This window comes from Nipponia nippon, unplaced genomic scaffold (assembly GCF_047370975.1).
Source record: "Nipponia nippon isolate SJK-2023a ecotype South Korea unplaced genomic scaffold, ASM4737097v1 scaffold_7, whole genome shotgun sequence".
Classification (NCBI taxonomy): domain Eukaryota; kingdom Metazoa; phylum Chordata; class Aves; order Pelecaniformes; family Threskiornithidae; genus Nipponia; species Nipponia nippon.
The window spans coordinates 37,325,422-37,348,881 of NW_028262391.1; the positions used below are offsets into that span (position 1 = coordinate 37,325,422).

The window sequence follows — 23,460 nt, forward strand, 5'->3', positions numbered from 1 at the left end:
AATCAGTACTTTTAAATAAAATGTCCTGCAGTTTGTTTGGGTTTTTTTGGGTGGTGTTTTTTTTTTTTTATTACTGTTTGGTTCCTAATCCATCATCTTTTGATGTTTTAGGAGACACAGAAAAGGGTCAAGCAAATCGAACCACTAAGAACAAGGACGCCCATGTCTGTAGCAGGTGCTGTGCTGAGTTCTTTGAATTATCAGATCTCCTGCAACACAAGAAGAATTGTACTAAAAATCAATTAGTTTTAATTGTGAATGAAAATCCAGCTTCTCCTTCTGAAACCTTCCCTCCTAGTTCCCCTTCTGATAATCCTGATGAACAGATGAATGACACAGTTAATAACACAGATCAAGTAGACTGCAGTGACCTTTCAGAGCATAACAAACTTGACAGGGAAGAATCCATGGATGTGGAGGCTTCCAGCATTAACAATAGCAGTAGCAGTTCCAAGAGTGTCAACAATAGTATTACAAGCAGTAACAGCTCCACAATGGGTACCTCAGCTGTAACAACCTCTCTACCTCACATAGGGGATCTGACAACATTAGGCAACTTTTCAGTGATAAATAGTAATGTAATAATTGAAAACCTTCAGAGTACTAAAGTGGCAGTAGCACAGTTCTCACAGGAAGCGAGATGTAACGGTGCATCAAACAGTAAGCTTGCTGTACCTGCCCTGATGGAGCAACTGTTAGCGTTACAGCAGCAGCAGATCCACCAGTTGCAACTGATTGAACAAATTCGTCACCAAATATTATTGTTGGCTTCCCAAAATACAGACATGCCAACATCTTCTAGCCCTTCTCAAGGTACTTTACGAACATCTGCCAACCCCTTGTCCACATTAAGTTCCCATTTATCCCAGCAGCTGGCTGCAGCAGCTGGATTAGCACAAAGCCTTGCTAGTCAATCTGCCAGCATCAGTGGTGTGAAACAGCTACCCCCTATACAGCTACCTCAGAGCAACCCTGGCAACACTCTAATTCCATCCAGTAGTGGCTCTTCTCCAAATATTAACATATTGGCAGCAGCAGTTACAACACCGTCCTCAGAAAAAGTGGCTTCAAGTATTGGTGGCTCACAGCTCAGCAACCCACCAGTATCAGCATCATCTTCACCAGCTTTTGCAATAAGCAGTTTGTTAAGTCCTGCATCTAATCCACTTCTACCTCAGCCCACCCCTAGTAACTCTGTTTTCTCCAGTCCCTTGTCCAATATTGGAACACCTGCAGAGGATTTAAACTCCTTGACTGCCTTGGCACAGCAAAGAAAAAGCAAGCCACCAAATGTAACTGCTTTTGAAGCAAAAAGTAATTCAGATGAGGCATTCTTCAAGCATAAATGCAGGTTCTGTGCTAAAGTGTTCGGGAGTGACAGTGCCTTGCAGATTCATTTACGTTCTCACACTGGCGAGAGGCCATTTAAATGCAACATATGTGGAAACAGGTTCTCCACAAAGGGAAACTTAAAAGTCCACTTTCAGCGTCATAAAGAAAAGTACCCTCATATTCAAATGAATCCGTACCCGGTGCCAGAGCATTTGGACAATATTCCTACGAGCACGGGTATTCCTTACGGGATGTCTATACCACCAGAGAAACCTGTCACGAGCTGGCTGGACAGCAAGCCAGTCCTCTCCACCCTGACGACTTCTGTTGGCCTGCCACTCCCACCAACGATTCCAAGCTTGACCCCATTCATCAAAACTGAGGAGCCTCAGCCGATTCCCATTAGCCATCCTTCCGCTAGCCCTCCCTGCTCTGTCAAGAGTGACTCGGGAACAGCTGATCCCACATCAAAAATTTCCAATGGACTTTCTGATGAGGTAGAGGCTGGTGCTATGCCTACCTCAAATGGCAAAATGGAAGAAAACCCTCAAAACACAAGCACCATCACTAACATGAGCAGCTCCGTGTGCTCACCCGCAGCAGACTCGGGCTCCAGCAGTGTTGCCACTTTGACAAATCCACTGATGCCTCTAATGTCAGAGCAATTTAAGGCAAAGTTTCCATTTGGAGGACTATTGGATTCAACGCCAGCATCTGAAACGTCAAAATTGCAGCAACTGGTAGAAAACATTGACAAAAAGGCAACCGATCCTAACGAGTGTATCATTTGCCACCGAGTTCTCAGTTGCCAGAGTGCACTGAAAATGCATTATCGCACGCATACCGGTGAGAGGCCATTTAAATGTAAAATCTGTGGTCGCGCTTTCACTACTAAAGGCAACTTAAAGACTCATTACAGTGTCCACCGTGCCATGCCCCCGTTGAGAGTACAACATTCATGCCCAATCTGCCAGAAAAAATTCACCAACGCTGTTGTGCTACAGCAGCATATCCGAATGCACATGGGAGGGCAGATCCCCAACACCCCAGTCACGGAAAACTATCCTGAGTCAATGGAATCAGATACGGGATCTTTTGATGATAAGAATTTTGATGATATAGACAACTTCTCAGATGAGAACATGGAAGACTGTCCTGACAGCAGTGTGCCAGATACACCTAAATCTGCGGATGCATCACAAGACAGCTTGTCTTCTTCCCCTCTGCCCCTGGAAATGTCAAGTATTGCTGCTTTGGAAAATCAGATGAAGATGATCAATGCAGGGCTTGCTGAACAACTTCAGGCAAGCTTAAAGTCGGTTGAAAATGGGTCAGTGGAAGGGGATGTTTTGACTAACGATTCGTCATCTGTCGGTGGTGATATGGAAAGCCAAAGTGCTGGAAGCCCTGCTGTCTCAGAGTCTACCTCTTCCATGCAGGCCTTGTCCCCATCCAACAGCACTAATGATTACCACAAGTCACCAAGTATCGAAGAGAAACCAGTAAGAGCTTTACCAAGTGAGTTTGCCAATGGTTTGTCTCCAACCCCTGCTAATGGTGGTGCTTTGGACTTGACGTCTAGTAACACTGATAAAATGATTAAAGAAGAGTCTCTGAGCATGCTCTTTCCTTTCAGAGATAGAGGTAAATTTAAAAACACCGCGTGTGACATTTGTGGCAAAACATTTGCTTGTCAGAGTGCCTTGGACATTCATTACAGAAGTCATACCAAAGAGAGACCATTTATTTGCACAGTTTGCAATCGTGGCTTTTCCACAAAGGGTAATTTGAAGCAGCATATGTTGACACATCAAATGCGAGATCTACCATCACAACTTTTTGAGCCCAATTCTAGTATCGGCCCTAATCAGAACTCTTCGGTTATGCCTGCTAATTCACTCTCATCGCTCATAAAGACTGAGGTTAACGGCTTTGTGCACAGCTCTCCTCAGGATAGCAAAGAAGCACCCTCTGGTCTAGTTGCTTCGGGGCCGCTGTCCTCCTCTGCCACGTCCCCTGTCCTGCTCCCCGCTCTCCCCAGAAGAACCCCCAAACAGCACTACTGCAACACGTGTGGGAAAACATTTTCTTCCTCCAGTGCTCTGCAGATCCACGAAAGGACACACACTGGTGAGAAACCTTTTGCCTGCACTATATGTGGAAGAGCATTCACAACAAAAGGCAATCTGAAGGTACTTTTTCCTCTTGCTGTTCTTAGGTTTGATTTTCTCCTTGCTGGGGGTTTTTAATTTTTTACATCTGTTAATGTTGCAAGCAGTGGTACCTTTGGGTATCTGTGGTGTGGCAAATGTTGTGTTTAGTCAGCTCTGGTAGACCTAGATGGCCTCTTGTTGAGTGCTCATGTTGGCAGCTGGTCCGAAGCATGAGCTGTTTTTGATGCTTAATTAAAATTCATCTACCAGCAAAGACTGTCTATGTAGAGTGTGAAATGGAACAGCCAAATGATGGTAAGGAGTATTAATTAACAGAGAAATGCATTTTGTAACTCACACACCTCTCTAAGAAGTGAAAGGCTCTTGAATGTGCTGTTTTTCGTAACTATCATGTAAGATGATGAGTGTTTAAAAAAACTATTAACATAATTCTGGAACTAATGGGCATTACTTTAATTGATTATATAACTAACATTTCCTACTGATATGTGTTTGAAAAAGTAAATATACTTAAGTTTTAGAACACCAGTTGAGCACTTTACTGTGTACATTTTTCTGTTGACAGAGTATTTCTCTAGAGGTTGCTGCCAGTAATGTGAGATGAATAATTACTTTCAGGCCATTCTGTCCATACACGAGGCTCTCCGATGAGCAATCAGTAAAGGATACTTTCTGCCTGTCTGAAAAGGACATTTATAGGGTAAAAGGTGTCAAATACAATACTTACCATTGCAATGAAAGTGGACATAGCAATTCTAGCCCTGAAAGCAGCTATCTGCAATTGATGGAATAACGTGAAGTCATTATAAACTAAATACATGTAATAAGAAAAAAGAGTAACAAGCAGTGCATTGTTCAGTAGGAAAACAGGGTATTCTGGGTAATGGTGATGGGCTAATCCAGAAGAAGTTTATTTATTATTCTGGATGGGAAATGGAGCCCTGCATCTGCTACCTGTAGTGCCGTTCATTATGTAACAAGACTGGACATGTTCATGGACTGCTGCCTTCTCCGTGATCAAAATAAGTTTGAAATCCCTGTCAAGCCCCTGTTTTTTGTTTGTTTGTTTCTTCCTTTTTTTCCTTTCAGGTTCACATGGGCACTCACATGTGGAACAGTACTCCTGCAAGACGAGGCAGACGACTTTCCGTAGATGGCCCCATGACATTCCTAGGAGGCAATCCTGTAAAGTTCCCAGAAATGTTTCAGAAGGATTTGGCTGCGCGGTCAGGGAATGGAGACCCCTCCAGCTTCTGGAATCAGTACGCAGCAGCACTCTCCAATGGCTTGGCCATGAAGACCAACGAGATCTCTGTCATCCAGAATGGCGGCATCCCTCCGGCACCGGGGGGCCTGGGCAACGGTGGCAGCTCTCCCATCAGCGGCTTGACGGGAAGCCTGGAGAAGCTCCAGAATTCAGAACCCAACGCACCTCTAGCTGGTCTGGAGAAAATGGCAAGCAATGAAAACGGGACAAACTTCCGTTTTACACGTTTCGTGGAAGACAACAAAGAAATTGTAACAAATTAGAAAAAAACTCCATAAATAACATTCCTGCAAATAGTGCAACCTAGGGTTGCTTTTTTCAAGCTGCAGGCTACAACATTACAAAGACTTTCTTTTGTACCATGTTCTACTTCTAGAGTTCTAAGAGAGCTTATTTATTAGTGATATAACCTTGCTTTGCAAACAAATGCAAGCATTAACTTTGGTCTCCTGTATTTTGAACTAAATACTAATCGACTAGAGTGCTGTAAACTTGCTGTAACATTTATGGCAGTTGCAAGTCTGTTCTGCTAGGTGATCTTATTCTGGCATTAACTTATTTTCTATATCCAGTTTAACATGAACTCTGGTATTGATGCGATGCCTCAGTGATGCATTAGATCTCTAATAAAAATCTGTATATAAATGTACACTTTGATCCTGCTGGAAATTTTATCAGCAAACACATTGTTTAATTTTTCCAAACAGAATTAAGAAAAGGACTGAAAGAATATAGACTGAACAGTGTGGGTCCTTTACACAGCTCAGTTTTTGATTTTTATTATAAAATTAAAACTGCTTTAATTTTTGTAGGTTTAACATTTTCCGTTTTGAACTGTTATTTGTATTGTGCTTTTTACTTGAGTCGTCTTAAATGTTAATACGTTTCTGTACAGTAATAAGCACGCAGATTATTAGAGAAGATACTGAAGTGTTGTTTTGGTAGTTGAAACTGAGACGTAACATTTTGCCTTGTAGGTATATTCATTATAGAAAATGTGCTGGACTTTCACAATGCTGCTAAGTATGGCATCTTGAACAACTTCCGTGGACAACTGTAGATGCTCCTGTATATAAAATAAGACATCACTTTCATTAAAATGTACATATGTTCCTTACAAGACCAAGCCCTACTCCTTGACCAAGGGAACAAGTATAGTGTTTGTTTATTTTGTATTAGGTATTGGGGGGGCAGGGGGAACCTTGGACTGTTACATGCACTTTCTCAGAAAGTTGAAAGGAAAAGAGGTCCAGTTTCTTTAACATTTAATACTTACTAACAGCAGAGATACTGTAATTTTACTCGAGTAATCAAATACATTTTTGCAACAGATAAAATTCGCTGTCTCTGTGTTTTTAAAGTGTACCTGTATTTAGTAATCACTTTGTATTATTTAGCCTTTCCCTTGGTTAACATGAACTGTCCAGGTTGTATGTGTGTGTTTATATTTGTAAGTATGGGTATACATATATGTATTGCATATTAATTGCTAGTATATTTTTCATACCCCCTAATAGTGGGAAATTTCTCCTTAACTATTCAACTCTTTCTCCTCATAAAATTGTAGCTATTTTGGCATTTTTCATTTCTTTATAAAAAAAATGCTGCTAGCAAAGACCTTATTGAGCCTAGGTAAGTTTCCTTTGAAGGAAATAATTTATCACATTTAAGGCTTGATTTGGTTCAAATGCTTTATATTTGATATTAATTTTATTCTATGAGATTGTATGTTTGTGGCATGCTTACGCTGCTATATCTGTGTTAAGATGTCCACTTGCAAGCCTCCATATATGGGGTTTATAACTTGATTGTAAAAAAAAAAAAAAATTGCTTTGGCCTTGCACATGATTTGGCTTCCCTTATGCACCTGCAATGATCATTAACCTCAATGGGAGTTTGGGGAAACAGAATTCAGCCCAATATTTTCACCCAGTAGAGTTTTATCTCCTCACATTATTATTTATGAAAAATAAATCAGCTTCGTTGCCTTCAAATTATGCCTTCCAAAAAATCAACAGGAATAACCAATTTTATGTTCATGTGAATATATATGTATTTTTTACAATTCCAACATTCAGGTATTTTTTGTTATGGAATTTTCTTTAATATCAGTGTGGGAGGAGTGGTTTGCCTTTTTAAACAAGAAGTAATCACTTTGCTCTTCCCCCTAGTAGCTTGAGTTGTAAATTGGGCATCATAGAGGATTTAACACTGAAAAGCTGGGGTGAGAAATACTTTTCTTGAGGACTTTTGCCCTTCATATGATTATGAATCCTTACTAAAGTATTAACACTGTAGTCTGAATACCTCTTGGACTTCATGTCTTTAGAACTTTTTCCTGTTCGAATGTGATGATTCATCTGGTACATGATATGCATTTTTGTTAACATGTAAATTGTACACTAGAGCCAGCTGGCTTGTCAATGTGAATATTTAAGAATTTCAAGTCACCTTTTGGTCTCAGAAAAAGGTAAATTAAACGAATTTTGATGATGATTTTATCAATGAAATACTAACTAATTCTCCTTTTAAACTGAGTTCAGATTTGTGCAACAGAAAAGCAAGGAAGGGTTAGCAGACCCCAGTGCTCTGGGAGGGTTTCCTTCACGCGGCTTGAGGTGCGTTAATGGCTTTAACTCCAGCCCTCGGAACCTCTTCTCACGTTAAAGCCCGTCTTTGGGTGCCGAGGACCTTTCAGCCCCGCCAGGGAACGGGCAGAGGCCCGGCCCGGCCGGGGAAGCCGCGCCCGGGGCCCTCGGGCGCGGCACTCGCGGACACCCGGCTCCCGGACGCTCCCTGCCGCTGGGTAACGTATGCATTTGGCGTTTTTCGCGGAAAAAAAAAAAAGCCATTTTCTTTATCGTACTTTAGGGTGTGGGGGTTCGCCCGCCCCCGCGTTCCCTCAGGCGGAGCCCGCCCGCGCCGCGAGGACACCCCGCGGATCGCTGCCCGTGCGCTGTGGGGTGAGGTGGGGCGGGGGCAGCTCGCGCACTCGGGCGACCGTTAGGCGCGAGGGTTGGGGGTAACTGAGGTAACTGCCCCGCCCTGCCGAGGGGGTGCTGGGGACAGCGGGCACCGGGGGCCGCGGAGCGGGCGCGGCGCGGGTGTCCCTGCTGCCCGAGGGGTGCATCTCCTCGCCCATGCTCAGGTGCCCCCCACGAGGGGCGACGGACCCTCTTCTCCCCCAGCCCTTTGGGAGCGTTTCCATGATCCGTGGGGAGCCCACCCCGAGGATGGGGGGCTGCAGCGGGCCAGGCTCCTCGGGACACCCTTTCCGCCGGCCGCTCGCCTGATTGCAACGATTGAGGCCGGCTGGGCGGGGGTTCCCCTAATAAGCCAGTACCCTGCCCTGCTGGGTTGTTGCTGCTGTTTGAGGTGGTGCTTCCCTCGCTACCGTCTGCGAAGGTGGGTGCTTGGGGGGGGGGGAGGAATCAGCCGTTCCCCTGTCCCGTGCCTCCTGCTGCGCCGGGCTTGGCGGAGGGTGGTTGGGCTGTTAACCCCGCGCTGCAGAAGGGTTTTTCCTTCTCCCTCTCCTGCCGCCCCCGAACGGAGCTGCGGTCCGGCCCGCTGCGGGAGCCAGGGACGTCCCCCCGGGGAGCTGAGGCTGTACCCCGCGGGGCTGGAGTCGGTTCGGGGCTCCCCGCCCCGTCAGGCGGAGCGGCCGGCTGGCCTCCGCCAGCGAGCTGCTGGAGAATGGGGGTGGGAATAATTCGCTCTGGAAATGCGGAATGTTAAATTTCCCGTTATTTGACACCGGACCGTGGGGACCGGGGGAAGTTACCTCTCCCCAGAGCAGTCCTCTGGCAAGCGCACAAAGGTGCCCGCGTCGCCTCGCAGCTGGGCGCCGCGCTACCTCGCTGCAATTACCCAGCGCAGGATTTCCTATTCACAGACATTGAATTAATCCTTATTCAAGAACAGATTTTTTTTTTCTTTACAGTTTTGTTTGCGCGGCCGCATTTTTCTCATTAGCAACAAAGTTTTATTCCCCCCCCCCCCCCCTTTTTTTCCCTCTCCTTCTCGCCTATCACAATTTTATCATCCATTAAAATAAAGCACAGTGGGGTTGTGTTTTGTTTATTTTTTTCTCCTCTTCTAAGCGCCAGTGATCGTTCAGGGCATTCATTTAATCAGCCCGAGTAATTTTGTCACCCAGAAACAGACGTGATTTATTTAAAAATTGGGCTAATAACGTGCGAAACTTCCCCGCTTGGGAAGAGCCCGCGGCGGAGCGGCCGGAGGCGCCCGGCCCGTGCCGGCTGGGTAAGCCGCGGGGCTGCCCCTCCCGCCGGGCACATTTGCTAGCGGGCGGCCCGTGAATTTGGGGGTTTCCCCGGATGCCGCAGAGAGGAGAGGAAGCGAGGACGTGGCGGCGACTGAGAGCGAGGAGCCGGGGGCGCGCCCTTCGCCCGCACGCAGTCCCCCGGCCACGGAGCATCCCGGCGGGTGGTCACCTCACTTTCATGGGGCAAACTGGGGAGGTGTAGCGGGGCAGACGGAATGAAAGGCTGAAAAGGGTGTGGAGGGCTAATCAGAAGCACCCACTGTATCAGCAGAGTGGGGAGAGAGAGGAGTCAGGGCAGCATATCGACTGGTTTCTCGAGTGGCCGAGGCAGGGATGGGAAGGGAAGGGGAGCAGCAAGTTGCCTGGCTTATTTCGTGTGCTGATGACGACCAAATTCTAAGCCCTTTTCTCAGGGAAAAGTAGGCTGAATTTCGGTGTTTTTTCCTAGACTCTGTTGTGGTTTGAGTCTTAGGCACAGGTTGCAAGCCCTCCCTCCTGCAGCAGTCAACAAATCTCTCCAACCCTGCTTTGGAAAGAATATTTGCTGACCATCAAAATGCAACAGTTGCTGCTTGGTTTAACCTTTTCTTTGGGGCATACTTCCTGCTTTTTGGAGTCCTGAAGTCACAAGCTACCTGGTTGCATCTTTGCAGGAGACCAGTTTTACTTGGCAGGAGAAGGTGTGACTTTGTAGCATGGCAGTTCTTTTTTGCTGCCTCCCTGTCAGTCTTCAGTACTTCTCCAGTTTTATCTCTGTTTGTTTTTGTTTTTTTTTTAAAACCGAAATTACATTTTCTATTTGGTTTCCTTCTCTCATGAATATCAGTTGACAGAAGGTAAAATAATGTTTTGCAAATAAGTGGGTACAGTTATTTATACAAGCGGGAAGCAATATGTCTCTCAACTGCTGAGTTGAAATATGAATTAAAGATTTCGCATACAATACAGTCTCTTGTATAAATACCTATCTCTAGACAAAAAGTTAAGGAGGAGTAAAGGCTTGGAAATATTAATAAGAAAAAACAGGAATAATTGAAAAGTATACAACTCCAGCTGAAAACAGAGTTACTGACAGCTGTGTTTACGTTCAGTTTCCTGATTTGATATTTCTGTTTTTTACATCCAGGTTATAGTTAATATCAGAACGGCTACCCTGAGCCAGTCCCTCTGTCACTCTGGCAGTGGCCTAGCAGATGTGTGGAAGATGGCGAGTGCGTGGTGATTCCACCTTGGGAAGATCTCCTTGTTCCAGGGATGTGTGATACAGGGAGGCCCTGAACCACATGCGGTGGCTGGAATATTTTACAGGTAAGTGAGGTGTAAACATGGCAGTGATTAAAATTAAGTTTCTGGCTCAAGTTATGTTATAGTTTTGTCTTACCGTGAGTCTCTTTCTTTGATTTACATTTTATCTTCTGTTTTTCTTGAGACACATATTTTTGAATCCACATTCTAAATTTCTTAAGAGGCAAAATCTCTCAATATGATATGGGAAGAGGAGCAGTAGAGTGAGAACAGGAGAGCAGGAAAGAGAGGGGTTTTTTTTAGTGCTCAAGTCTTTCTAGTGCCAAGGGAGCTGGTGAATACCATGCGCTCAAGGGTTGAAGACATGCTCTGCAATGCTCTGTGTGGTGGGTGGGGCCAGCATCTTGTATTCAGCTGACTCTGAGCATACCTGTGAGAATACCTAGTGGAGAGTTGTAGAGTAAGGAAGTGATGTCATCTTCTTTTTTATAGCAGTTAACTAATTAACCCAAATTGCAGGCTGTTCTTAACTCTCAGAAGTTACTGTCACTTTTGGAAAGCAGTTTAAGTTCAGGTTAGATGGGGACCAAAACCATGCCTGTGCCCATGTTGGACTTTATCACCAGTGCTAATAAGGAAGGTCCTCACTGGAATGATCAGCCCTGAAACTTCTGGTGTCATTTCATTTCAAAAGTAAGAAGCCTCTCCATGTTAGCAGACATTCACATCATTTGTACAGACAGCTCTCTTGACCAGGGCAGTGCTGAAGTGCAAAGGTCTATTTTCATTATTTAAAGGTCTTAAAAATGCAGCATCACAATGTCAGGTGGGTGTAGCAGAAGCCCTGCAGCACCTGGCATCAGGTGGTGCAAGTGTGGTACAAGCAGTGTTTAGGATTGAATATGGAAAGCAAAAAAATTGAGTGGCCTGGCACACTATCGTGGATTTAACCCCACTGATCACTACTTTCTTTTCTTCATCTTTTCTGTGAAAAATAGTTTCAAAGCTGAGCCAGTGAGACTGACCAGATGAATAATGTTAAGTTTTTTTTCAAAGCAGTACCTGTTTTGAAAATGAGCTTCCTTTAGCAGTGAACAATTCTAAATTGCTTTCCTTTCATCAGGATTTTAAAATGTCAGTTAATACATAGTGAAGCTAACATTTGTTTCATATGTACAATAACTAAGTGGATAATCATGTTCGCTGCTAAATGTGCATTCATATGAACGCCTGTCTTTATGTTGGTTAGAGGATCCAGAGACTAGCAAATTATATGTATAGAGACAGAAGAGATTTCCAAGGTTTATGTGTCTGTTTACTTGTCTAGGCTGAATACTGAGTCCTCTTGGCAAGTTGCATCAGAGCTGCTGACGAGAACGAGGCTGTTTGTGATGGTTAGATCACTAGTTAGCTCAGTTGTGGGGATTCCTTAATACCATCATAGACCTCTGGTGCTGATACACTTAAACGAATTTAACCCCCTGCTTAAGTCAGCTCAGCTTACTTTGGCTTCTAACACTGATGAATGTCTGAGCGCTGCACAGACGATTTCTGTAAAAGTGTCTGTAGCAGTTTAAGGTGTTACTGTCTTTCCCTTTCAATCCAGATGCTTATTTCTGTCTGCTGAGATTTCCCCCCCTCCCCCATATTTGGATGGGTAGAATAGATCATGTAAGCACTCTTTATTCATATCACTGCAAAGACAGACTGATTTCTTATTTGGTGAATAAGACCTTAAGATAGGAAAGTCTCCAAATGTACCAGGCAGGTTTGCAAAACTTAAGGAAATCATCTTATGAAACGAAGTTGAGCCTATGTATCTGTGAGTCAGAAAAGAATTCATAAAGCTACAGCTTGTTTGAGCCACAATTTCGTAAGATGTTACCTTCCAAACCAAGCCTCCTAAAGGGCCAACTGTCTACCAAATGGGCTTAGCTTAAAATGCCACCGAAGGCATTTTTAAGATAGTATGTCTAACTTTGCACTGAAGTGGAGGAAGAACACTCCATAATTTGTCCTATTGTATCAGAGCATAGCAGTAACAGCTTAAAACACCAAGGCTATTACTTCAGCAGTCTCCTTACTGACGTTAGATAGTCGCGTAGCGTCACTTTTCTTGCTTGACCTATACAAAAGAGTAGACTGTGCTCCTGTGTTCTCTCCTGGATTTGAAGAAGTTATTAAACCAATTCTCTCTTTCTAAAGCTGTATGCATTCATGCTGGCATCCTCAATAAACCTGGGACACAAACAAAAAAGCAAACAAACCAGTCACAATAGCATTCAATGCACTTAAACTTGGAGGAAATGAAAATCAATATTTGTCAAATGGAGGGAAAAGGTAAAATGGACTGAGGAAAAATGTCCAGCTTTCTTAAAAGCCATTAGTGAAATGAAAAGTTGACAGCAATACTGAAATTTAATTCCTGCATCGGTGCTGTTTGAACAGATGATTTTGTTGTTGTTTTCAACCTGTCTCTACTGATGCATGCACTAGCTTGATGCACATGTATTCCTTTATTGTTAGTGCTCTTGAGTGGAATTTATTACATTTTAATTGTGCGTGGTTTGGCACCTTGGAGGCTTATGTAAAGGTTTTGCTTGTGGTTAAAGTGTGAGGGGCTAATTTAGGAAATGGAAATTTCATCCCTGGCTCTGGGCACGTGTGACCTCAGGCAAGTTGCTCTAACCTCTTGATGCGCTTTGTAAAATGATGCTAACAATAGTTCCTTACCTTTAATTTTTGTTTATTTTGCATATTTAGATAGGATACTGCTCAGATTGGTCTTTTACAATGTGTGTATACCATACCTGGCTAATCTCTTGGAATATAAATGGTTATAAAGTGTCCAATACAAAACATCTATTTTGAATTTCAGCATCTACCAGAACACCTGGAAGTGCTCTGCTGGTACCTCAGTACAGCATTTGCTGCTTATCAGATGAAGTTGAAAAGTTAATGCTATGTTATACATGCTTACACTTTTACTGTATTTGTAAGAACAAATAATCAGTTTTTGCAAAAGGTCTCGAGACACTGTATATTTGCTGAACTATCGGATGTAGCCAATAGTTAAAATTTCGTTAAAGTTTTCCATGTAGAAAAAATGTCTCTTTCTCAGGCACAGTACAAGGAACTAGTAATTGCATTTGCTGCCTTGCAGACAAGTGTCTGTAGTTGATTTCCAATTTCAGTGATATTTATCACGGATAACTTTCAGCTTGGACTTCAGGTAACAAGTTCTCTTTATACATTCCCCATATATGAAAAAATGGTAAAATGAAGTATGTGGAATTGTAAAGGTCATATTTATCAGAAAAAATTGCTGGATGATGTACAGTATGACAGATGGGTCAGACTTGTTGCCTTAGTGACTTCCTGGTTTGCTTGAGGGTAGTGTGTGAGCTAGGAAACAAGATGCGGAAGGGCTAGTGGCAGTGTGGTATAGTGCAGAGTGCATTGAAATAAAGTGTGCAGATTGGGGTCCTCTGCAGCTGTTGTTTTTTGTGCAAATCTCTGTAATGTTGACTGATGCTCGCTCTTTTCTCCCAGAGAGTATGTACCTGCATGTACTATATAAAATTATGAGCATCAAGCACAGTAGTGCAGCCATGTGTTGAAATGCAGCTATAGGTATGTCCATTGTCTGCTCTGCTGTTGAGCACTAGGAATGATGATAAAGACAGGAAATATTTTTGGATCGTCTGAGCTATTTTCTCTGTTTGACCAATTTTCTCTTTATAACCTTATGTATGGCAGTGACAATCTTTACTTTTGAAAGGGTAACTCTCGGTTTTGAAACACTGGCCATGCGTGATACGAGTCAGCAAGTTATGCTTATGTTTAGATGTTCTTTCCCTGACTGTCTTGAGCAGAAACAGAATGGAGTGAGTTTCATTTCATCAGGAGTCTGAAGTAACTGTCAACTAAAGCCTGAAGTCCTGACTTTACTAGTCATCTTGAAGGGCTTTCCTCTTATCTGAAAATTAGATATTGACAACAGTAACAACAATAAAAACAGGAAAAATGAAGAATGCGGGCAGCAATTTCCACCCTCCACCACCTCTCTTGCAACTTGGCCTAAATTTCAAGCTTGTTCAATGCTTTATTTTGCTATTTCAATTTATATAATGCTCAATTTAAACCATCCCAAAGAATCATGATTTTTAGAAAGTGCTACTCTGTCTGAAAATCAGGCTTTTAAAATGTGTTGACACAAAGTCACTTAAAATCATGGCCCAAATCCCATGACAGTGGACAGTTAAAGCTGACATCCTAGACAAACACACTGAGATCATCCTAATGTTTGCCCTGTCTGGCCAGCAGTTCCCCCCCAAAAAAAAAAAAAGATTTTTTTTTTTTAATTGTTATCAAAGGAAAGCAATTAGTTTGTTGTTTGACTAGTCTTTATGTGCACAAGTGGGGTGCAATGTGCTGCTAGAGCCATGATGTAGTCAGGCACCTGTAGCCTGGGATGTGACTGTGGGGATGTCACCATGGGATGTGACTGTGGGGAGATGTATGCAGTACACTCTTAGCACTTTGTCGAGGGACAAATCGAGGTTGCTGCATTTCCAAATAAGTTTTTGGGGAGACTTGATCTTAAGCAGATGAAATTGCTATACAGTTACTTACTGTAGAAGGCTCTGAAGTAGCAGGGAGTCCGTGGTGATGTGACATGTCTCTCTCTCTTCAAGATTAGTTGTTGTCTCTTGTGTTCCACCCACTCCTCCTTTCTTTCTCTCTCAGGGGTTAAGGCTCTGTGTAATGTTGACCGTTACTGGAAAAGGATCTAACAGTGGTAGAGCTGGTGAAAGACAAGACTATTTATAGAAAAAATAAAGCAAAAATAAATTTAAGATTAAATATCAGTAGCTACCAGCTGTAGCACCTTTTCTCCCTCTCCTGTTAAGTAGTAAAATCAAAGCATAATTTGGAAAGGATCCCTGCTGGAATTGGAGAAACTAGTCCATTGCATGCTGAAGGAAAGTTGAGACGTTCGTTTACAGGATGGCACTTGCTCAGTTTCTGTAGAACCAGCTCTCAGCTCAGGTTAGAAGCTCCCATGCTGTAGGAAGTGAGATTTTTCTGCTTGGGTGTAAAACTAAGCTTTTGGTCTCTGGTGGTGAGTGGACATTCTGAGTCTTTCCAGTGCCACCATAACTATCTAAAATGATGGGATGGACACACATCTATTAGGACAGATCTCCAATACAGGAGACACTGGAATGTCAGAAGTGCAGTAAAATGGCTTAATCTACCCTGTCAGTGTTCATAGTGTAAGAAGTGATGTGCAGAGAAGTTTTTGGCTACAGCAGTGGCAAGTAGGGGAATTTCTTGGATGAGTTTGTCCTAATCAAGGGTTGATCTCATCTTGGTTCTCTTCAGCAAATCAGAGGTACAGAGGTCTCAGGTTATGCTCTGTAATCCTCTCTTCCCAGAGCCTAGCTTGGACTCTGTTTAATACTATGTATTTTCTCTTTCAGTGGAAATAGTTAATCTAAGCACTCTGCACAAGTCTTCTTAAAAACTGCTTTTAGTTCCCTCCATCAATTGACTTTGGATATATGGTTTTCTTTATTTATTCTTCAGAGACTTTTGTGGATATAGGATTGTCCTTTTAAATGGATGAATCTTGGTATGGAAAGTTTTTGCTGTCTTTTCCCGATTACACTACAAAAGGAGGTTGGCAGGGATGGGCAGTTTTGGCAGGTGAGGGTTTTTATTTCTGAGGAGGGTGAGAGTACAGGGGATGCTAGTAGTTGCTAAGCTTTTTGCTGGTCTCATTTAGTTACTCTTCAATGTCGTCTTCCTTCTGTTCTTTATTGGTACCAGGTATTTATGGTTGCTTTGTCCTGAGAAAGATATTAAGAAACTTTTCACAATATGCGTATGTGAAGGTCTGTGGGTGGAGAAGGGTAATTTTTTCCCAGGTTTTGTTTGGTGTAACCTTATAGTACAGTTTCTGAGTGCGAAACCTACATTAACATCTGGGCGAACCAAATAATTTAGGACTCCTCTATGAGTGCTTCCTTCCTGTTCCTTCATCTCATACTGTTCAGTGTTCATTTTTTAATGCCATTATTGCTTGCCTGTGTTAAAATATTTTTAAGTACCAGATTTCTCTAGATTCAATTGGAGAGCAATAATGCCAGTTTAAATTAAATGAGAGAGAATTCTAAATAATATTCCAGAGGATTTTTTTCAGCAGAGGGAGTGTTGATTCCAGAAACGTTTATGTAACACAGCTGAAAATCTGGACAAGTCATTGCAAAAGACTTGAAATGGAGAGTTAAACTATTTAATAGTGGTCAAATGCTGCTACCAAATTTAGTCTTTACTAAAATCAGAAATGTTACATCCTTCTGGTTCAGTAATAAACCTACAGTGACTCATCAGAGCGATGTTGTGGCTTTTTCCTTTGCTCTTATAGAACATGGTATTGATCAGACTGTGAAATAATGCAACAGCTGAAGCTCAGGTAGCAAATATGCATTGAATTGATCTCCCTTTACTAAGCCTCCTATATCCCAGCACTATTTATGGCAGAAGGATCGAGTCTGGAAAATAACTTTGATAAATACCACCTTGTAGCACCTGTTTAAGTGATGGGAAAGAAAGCACTGCCTAGTTTGTTAACTTTAAGTATTGGGAGTAGAAGTGATGTGCACATAATAATATTATGATTCATACAAACCACTTTTCAACCAACTCGATATATTTCATTACCTCCTTTCCAGCAGAAGTATTGATTTTTGTTTTGTGGTTTTATAACACAATTTCAAGGCTGTTGTAGTTTAATGAGCCATGTTCTTATGATGTTTAAAAAGATGTGAAGCATTTGTTGAAATAAATATTATGGATTGCCCATCTCTTGTCACCTCTTCTTTCTCTTACCCATATAAACCCAGCATAAGAATGAATAGGGCAGCCAGCTATGTGGCTTTTTGTGTTTGAGATCAAAATGCTACCGGAGAACAATAGCAGGCCACACTTCTGTGTTCATGACCACACACAGCAGCACCTGCAGAGCAGTAAAATGTCATTGTTGCTTCTGCAGTTTGAGCACAGAGGAAGCACCACTGAGGTGGCAGATGATTCTAATAATACTTGATGTGAATTGATGGGGAAGGAGGACCATAACACAGAGGGCTTTTTATTATAAGCCTTGACTTCCCAAGCTGTGAACAACGGAATACTGCACCTGTGGACTTTCTTCAAACCAACCATTATGGAAAGTGACAGATTTTATTAACTTAAGGAAAAACTTTTCAGCATGGGAAATTTGTAGTTTATTTTGGAGACATGAAGGAAAAAAAGCAGAAGGATATATTACATATTTCCCACTGCTCAAACTTTTCTAGTGTGCTTTGCTTTTTGAATGTGCTATAATAGAATCACAGGGGCATTATTAGAAAGACTTTTATCTTTTTTAAAAAAAAAAGATAAAAAGATGAAACAACATCTTTGGGATTTTTTTTTTCACTTTTACCCATTTCTTCATGCCTTATTTTAGATGAAGAATGGAATTAGCAAGAGAATAAATACATTGCTTGAAGAGATACATGTGATAATTTTAAGAGATACTCAGGATAGCTGAGGCTTGGGGAGGAAAAAAAAAAACCTTGGTAGAAAAAAAAACACCCTCAAATTCTCCATTATAAGTGATTTATACTAGGCACTGTCTTTGTGCAGTCAGCTTCTCCCTTGTGTGTCCATCTTTGGGAAGGTTCTGGATGGCAGGGGCTGGACATGAGGGCTGCAGGACTGTAGTGTTGTCAAAGGCATGTGCAGGTAAATGAAGCTGACATACATTTGGACAATACAGAGTTTACTTTCAACTCCAAGCAGGTCAGTTTACCAGTTTTATTTACAATGGCAAAGCATCACTGCTTGAAGGTGTCTTCTAATATTTCTGTTCTGGGATTGTGACAGCATATCGGTCTGGTTTTTAGAATGAAATAGAACAGCATCAGTATTTCTTTGTTCAGGTGGCCTTCATGTGCCCTGTAGAGTAACACAGACATACTGCAAAAGTTGGAAAGATTAGATGCCTGGTGGTCTAATACTACAGTGATTCCTAGCTATACCAATAAATTAACAAAGTGCAGGCTCTGACTTATCTAGAGTTTTTCTGTTACTTTTCTTTAATGGAATGTGTGGCCGTATTCTGGTTTTATTATGGCTGCAATGATTTTGCTAGGCATAGACGTAAGCCTCTGGTACCCATATGAATCCAAACACATCCAAATCTTTGTGCAGGTGCAATTAATACCCTGATGATGATATAATTCAGGTTGCCTTAAAACCAGAACACACATAAAAAGGGAAGTTGATATGAGCATTTTATTATCTTCATATGTATATAGCTTTTACAGTCAGTTTTGAAGGAATTGTAGAAGTTGTAATTCATGTAATATTAAAGGCTAAGAGTTGACAAATCAAGCATAAAGTCAACTGGATCATGATTATTAGCTAAAAGCATAGTGCTTTCTGGTGATTCTTTTTCTTCTAAAAATAAGCTCTGGATGAACTGAGAATCATTTTGCAGGAAACCCTTAAGTAAATTAATCATGCCGAGTAGTTGGTGGAAAATCACACTTTTCATTTGCACAAACAGGTGGTAAGCTTGGCCTTAGATTTAATCAGGGGATGACAGACCGTTAGCAGTTTTGTATATTTCGGATGGAAACTTCTTTTCAGAGACAGAAACTGCTTCATATTCAATAGCCCGTATACCAGGCAAGAGAAATATTTACCACATATTCATACTATCCTTTAACTTGATATTAGAGTTAATTCATACAAGAAAGCTGCTAATTTATTTAGTCAACTGCAAAAACTTTCATTTGATTTATTCTCTCCTCCTCCTTTTCCATTTTGGCAATGTATATAGCAATCCAGAACACACAGAAATGTGGCTGTGAATAAACTTGTGAGCAAATAGCTGCCTTAACAATTCAGGATTCATGGATCTCTGACCATATTCTTTTTAGCTAATCTTTTAGATAAGGTTTTGATATCAATTGTTTCTCTTTCGCCTCCCAAAACATAATACCTGGTAACCTAAGCACGTACAATCTGTTTCAGAAGAGATATTCAAGCAAGTGCAGCCACTGGTGTGTTTTAATGTCACTGCAGAGATTATGTTACCTTCTTAGAAACAAAATCTTTTTTTCTCCCCTTCAAATGGAAGTCGTCTGATACCCCTGTCAGAGACCATTTGTTATGCAGAGTTTTGTGAAGCAATCAAAATTAATTCACAGTGATCTTTTCACCCAGAACCCCCAGCTTCAAATAATGGGCTTTCTCAACAGGTGCTCATTGTGGCAGTTTGACTCCAACTTGCCAGACTAAAGATTTTATTCTTTAGCCATATTTAGGAATGAAATTCTGAGCTTGTAGTTTACTAATCTTAAGCAGCTGCCCAGGAAGGCACACCTGCTTAAAAGAATGATGTCTTATGTCTTTGGGATCTAAAGCCTAAAGATGTTTCTATATTTGTCTATTTCTGTACTTAATAAAATCTCATTTACAAGTCAGTAGAAAACCTGTCCAACAACAATGCCATGTAATATTGTGGTTTTATTAGGAATCTATTTGTGCTGTTTATTCTTGCAGAGGAGCAGAATTCCCCTTGAAGACAAAACAAGATGCTTTGATATTTTTTTCTTTCCTCTGAGTTAGGATTTGTAGTAGGTTTCATTGTGAAACGAAGCAGTAGAACAAAACAACTGTTTCCAAGGTAGTACTAATAAGCTATACTAATTTTGACTGTTGAGAACTTTGGCAAATGTTTGCTCATCTTTTGCAGGCACTGTTTAAACATGTTTCATATGAGCTTCAAAAGCAAAAATCAAAACAATACTTTTTTTTTTTTATATTGAATGTACTTGGTGGGAAGGCAAAAAAAAAAAAAAAAAGAGACGATAACTTCGTTTGGTAAAAGTACTACAGAACGTATCATCAGAAATACCTGGGCTGCTGTTGGTACCAGTATATTGTAACATTCTCATTCCTTTAACTGTACTTAGCCAGGTAATTAATGAAGTACATTACCAGTAAGAAAGGTATCCCTGTGGAGAGTAAAGCTGTACTAGTCAAAGCACATTTACACTACTATAATTGTAGTAGGAGATACTGTTGTCAAAGCTGTTATGGTAAAAAGTGGCCTAATCTATAACCATGTCCAAAATACTGCACTAATTGTACCTATACAAAACAATATGTTCAACTGTCTTCACCATACTGGTATTAACTCAGGGTGAGAACTTCTAGGAACATCAGTGTAGTATCAGACAATACGAAGTGTCTACAAAAGGGGAAAAAAGGGAATTAAAACAATTGCTAAAAATGTATTTCTGGACAGGGTGATTGCCACTTTTATGGTGTTTAAGGAAGGAAATCTTTTCCTGAATTTGTTTTGTTTTGCTTTGTATGCCACCTTTAAGATTAGTTTTATTAAGAACAGCCAGGAAATGTTTGCCTTTGCGTAGCTGCTATTAGTCATTGATTGTATTGATGATAATACTGCTGTAGGTTGAAACTGAGGCCTTTGACATCGTCCTTTATTTTAGAAAGTTATAAGAAGTCATTAAGCCCCTTTATTGAACCAGGTAGCTGAAACAGTGGGAGCCTTCAGCAAACCACATACACGTGACACTGCCCAAAACAAAGACACACGTGAGGCCTCTCAGACTGGTGCAGACAGAGAGGCTTTATAGAGTATTGCTTTAGCACAGCTGTTTGAGGGAACGATGCAGGAAAAATAGCTTGTAAGGAGAAAGAAAAAGCATCAGCCAGAACCACATGAACACTGGTACCATTTACTTGAGAAAAGTGTCAGGGCTTTTTAAGTTAAATGCTGAGAAAAGAAAGCTTAGAATTAAGAGAAAAGAAACCATCTCCAGCTGTTTAATTCCCCTTATGTTCAGGGAAACAGGATTTTGTGTCAAAGAAGGAGCTGACTTCATCATCAGTTTCTCCTAATGGAAAGAGAGTGCCCTACACATTGGCTTAGTGCTCAAGACAAAAGGGGGTGATACTGCTTTTTATTTCAATAGCACCATTTATTTAGGACTCTCAAAATATTCTATAAATGTGGGTATTGGACAGCACTAGTTCCCTTAAAATAGACAGATATCATTTTACCTCCTTAGCAAAGTAAAGGACTTTGCTAGTAAGGATTAGTTAGGCAGTTTGTGCAAATTCAGCAGTGACTTGGTCACAGAACTAAGAATGGAACCTAGGGTCTTGATTCCCTTTTTATTCATACTGGTGTAAATCAAATGTAAGCAAGAGAAGTCATGTCTCGGTGGCTGCAACACCTGGTTCCCTGATATAATTATGAATGTAATCAGACTCCTTCTGGAGCTCAGTGAAATACAGAAGTCCTGACGCTAGATCCCTTGCTCTTGATATGCTGCCTCACAGTGTAGGTCACTAGTACATATATGCTTGTGTGAAATCCGGAATATGGCACTGTTTATACTGTACCACAATATTTCCAAAGCTTTATAGAAAACAATGACAGTAAAAGCCTTGGCCCATGATCTTTAACATTGGTAAGGGGCATAAGGAGTATGCTACGAGCATGTAGTTGCCACTCAGTTGCTCATGTACTTATTTACAGCATCGAAATAAGAAAAAGTGTTAGTTAATAAAATTACAAAAATGGGATTTCAGCCTTTCCAGATCCCACCAATTTCCACAGATGTGGGAGCGGGGAAGTTCTGTGTGATACAACTTGCCTAGAATCATCTTGCAGAAGTGGACTTGCATCTCCTGAGTCCCAGTATAAAGGAATAAAGCTCACTCTGCATTGAACGTGGCTATAAAACTGTCTGAAAAGTGGACTTTAAAAGACATCATCACATCAAACAATAAAGGGTACACAGTTATTGCAAATGTGAACCATGATCTACAGTGGGCCTCGTGGATATCAGGACAAAGCTGTTTGCTACTTTACTCTCAGAATACAGCACACTTCAGCTTACTCTCTGCTCTTGCACTATCAAATGCCAGTGCATTCAATAAAGTAACTCATTAGCCACCAATGTCTCCTAGTATCTTATGTTTAATTCAGCTTGTTTAATGAGTTCTTGCAAATTTTTCAATGGAGGAAGGATTGTTTAGGCCACTAAACTAAACACTAAAACATTTATGGCTTATACTTTTGTCTGTGTGAGGAAATATTACTAATCTGTGAAGCACACTAAACAATCCTATAGGATTAGATAAAGTATTTGTAGCAATGGAGAATCACCCATTTATATTCATGTTTTCAACCATACTGAGTAAGATTTTCATACACTTAGCCTGAAAGCAGACCCGGTAGATTTTGGAAGCATGGAAGTGGGTGAATAAAGTGGAATACTGCATAAATGCTTATAGTTAACGTGTAGCAGCAGAGGAAACTACACTGTAGCAGCATATCCATGGAGAGATAGAATGGTATTTTGAAATCAAGTAAGCTTTGTATAATCTCTTATCTTCCCATTATAAAAAGTTCATATTGCTGAAGACTTAAAAATCAGCTAAAACATAAACGAATAATACAATGATTTTTTCCTAAAGCTGCTAGCAGAATGACTTACCAGCTGTTAGATGTATGTATTTGCTCCGATGGAATATTTAACTTCAATATAGCTGACTGGTTTATTGTTATTACTTTGCTGCTATTCAAAATGTGAATAAGCTATGTGCTTATCTACTACTCTTACCCATTTTGAGGCTTGGGAAATGAAGAAGTTAACTGCTGTCAAGTATTGCTGAGGTACAAGTGAAAAATATAACTCTTTCTACTTAGCGAATTAGTTGTTTCTTGTTCTTCCTGTTCCCTCTCCTCTTGCCAAAGGCTATGCTATCACCTGGCTTTAAAACAAAACATATTTCCCTGCATTCTGTGTCACCTTAGATGCCAGCATTCTCTGTTCTTCAAAACTTCTAACTTTCTCTGTTGGTTTTTTTTTTTTTTACTTTTTTTTGGTTTTGGTTTTTTTTCCCTTGCTGCAGCTTCTTTTACCACAGAGAAAACTGAGGTAAATTTATATAAACAGTGTAGGGAATATTATGGTTTTGGATGGAGGACATCCATGGCATCAGTCACATTCAGACCTGCAGTAAATTTGTGGCTCTGTACTGGAGTGTAGAGGGGG

General features: G+C 41.2%; 1 protein-coding gene and 1 long non-coding RNA gene across 14 annotated transcripts in view; both read left to right on the forward strand.

Annotated features, from left to right (window-relative positions):
- The window catches only part of SALL1 (spalt like transcription factor 1), a 33,252-nt gene extending 25,983 nt beyond the window's left edge, over positions 1-7,269 (forward strand). For all 12 annotated transcript variants that reach the window (XM_087739864.1, XM_087739865.1, XM_087739861.1 and 9 more), the window contains 2 exons: positions 112-3,524; positions 4,596-7,269. In XM_087739864.1, coding sequence (XP_087595990.1) covers positions 112-3,524; positions 4,596-5,036 — 3,854 coding nt within the window. In that variant the 3' untranslated portion in view covers positions 5,037-7,269. The remainder of the gene's footprint in view (positions 1-111; positions 3,525-4,595) is intronic.
- A 229-nt stretch (positions 7,270-7,498) lies between these two features.
- LOC148051015 (uncharacterized) overlaps positions 7,499-23,460 on the forward strand; it is a 238,173-nt gene continuing 222,211 nt past the window's right edge. Inside the window, exons 1-2 of one of the 2 annotated variants that reach the window (XR_015700448.1) lie at positions 7,499-7,579; positions 10,185-10,366. This is a non-coding gene — a long non-coding RNA (uncharacterized LOC148051015). Of the gene's footprint in view, positions 7,580-7,878; positions 8,179-10,184; positions 10,367-23,460 lie in introns of those variants that run through there. The other variant, XR_015700449.1, reaches the window with a different exon arrangement.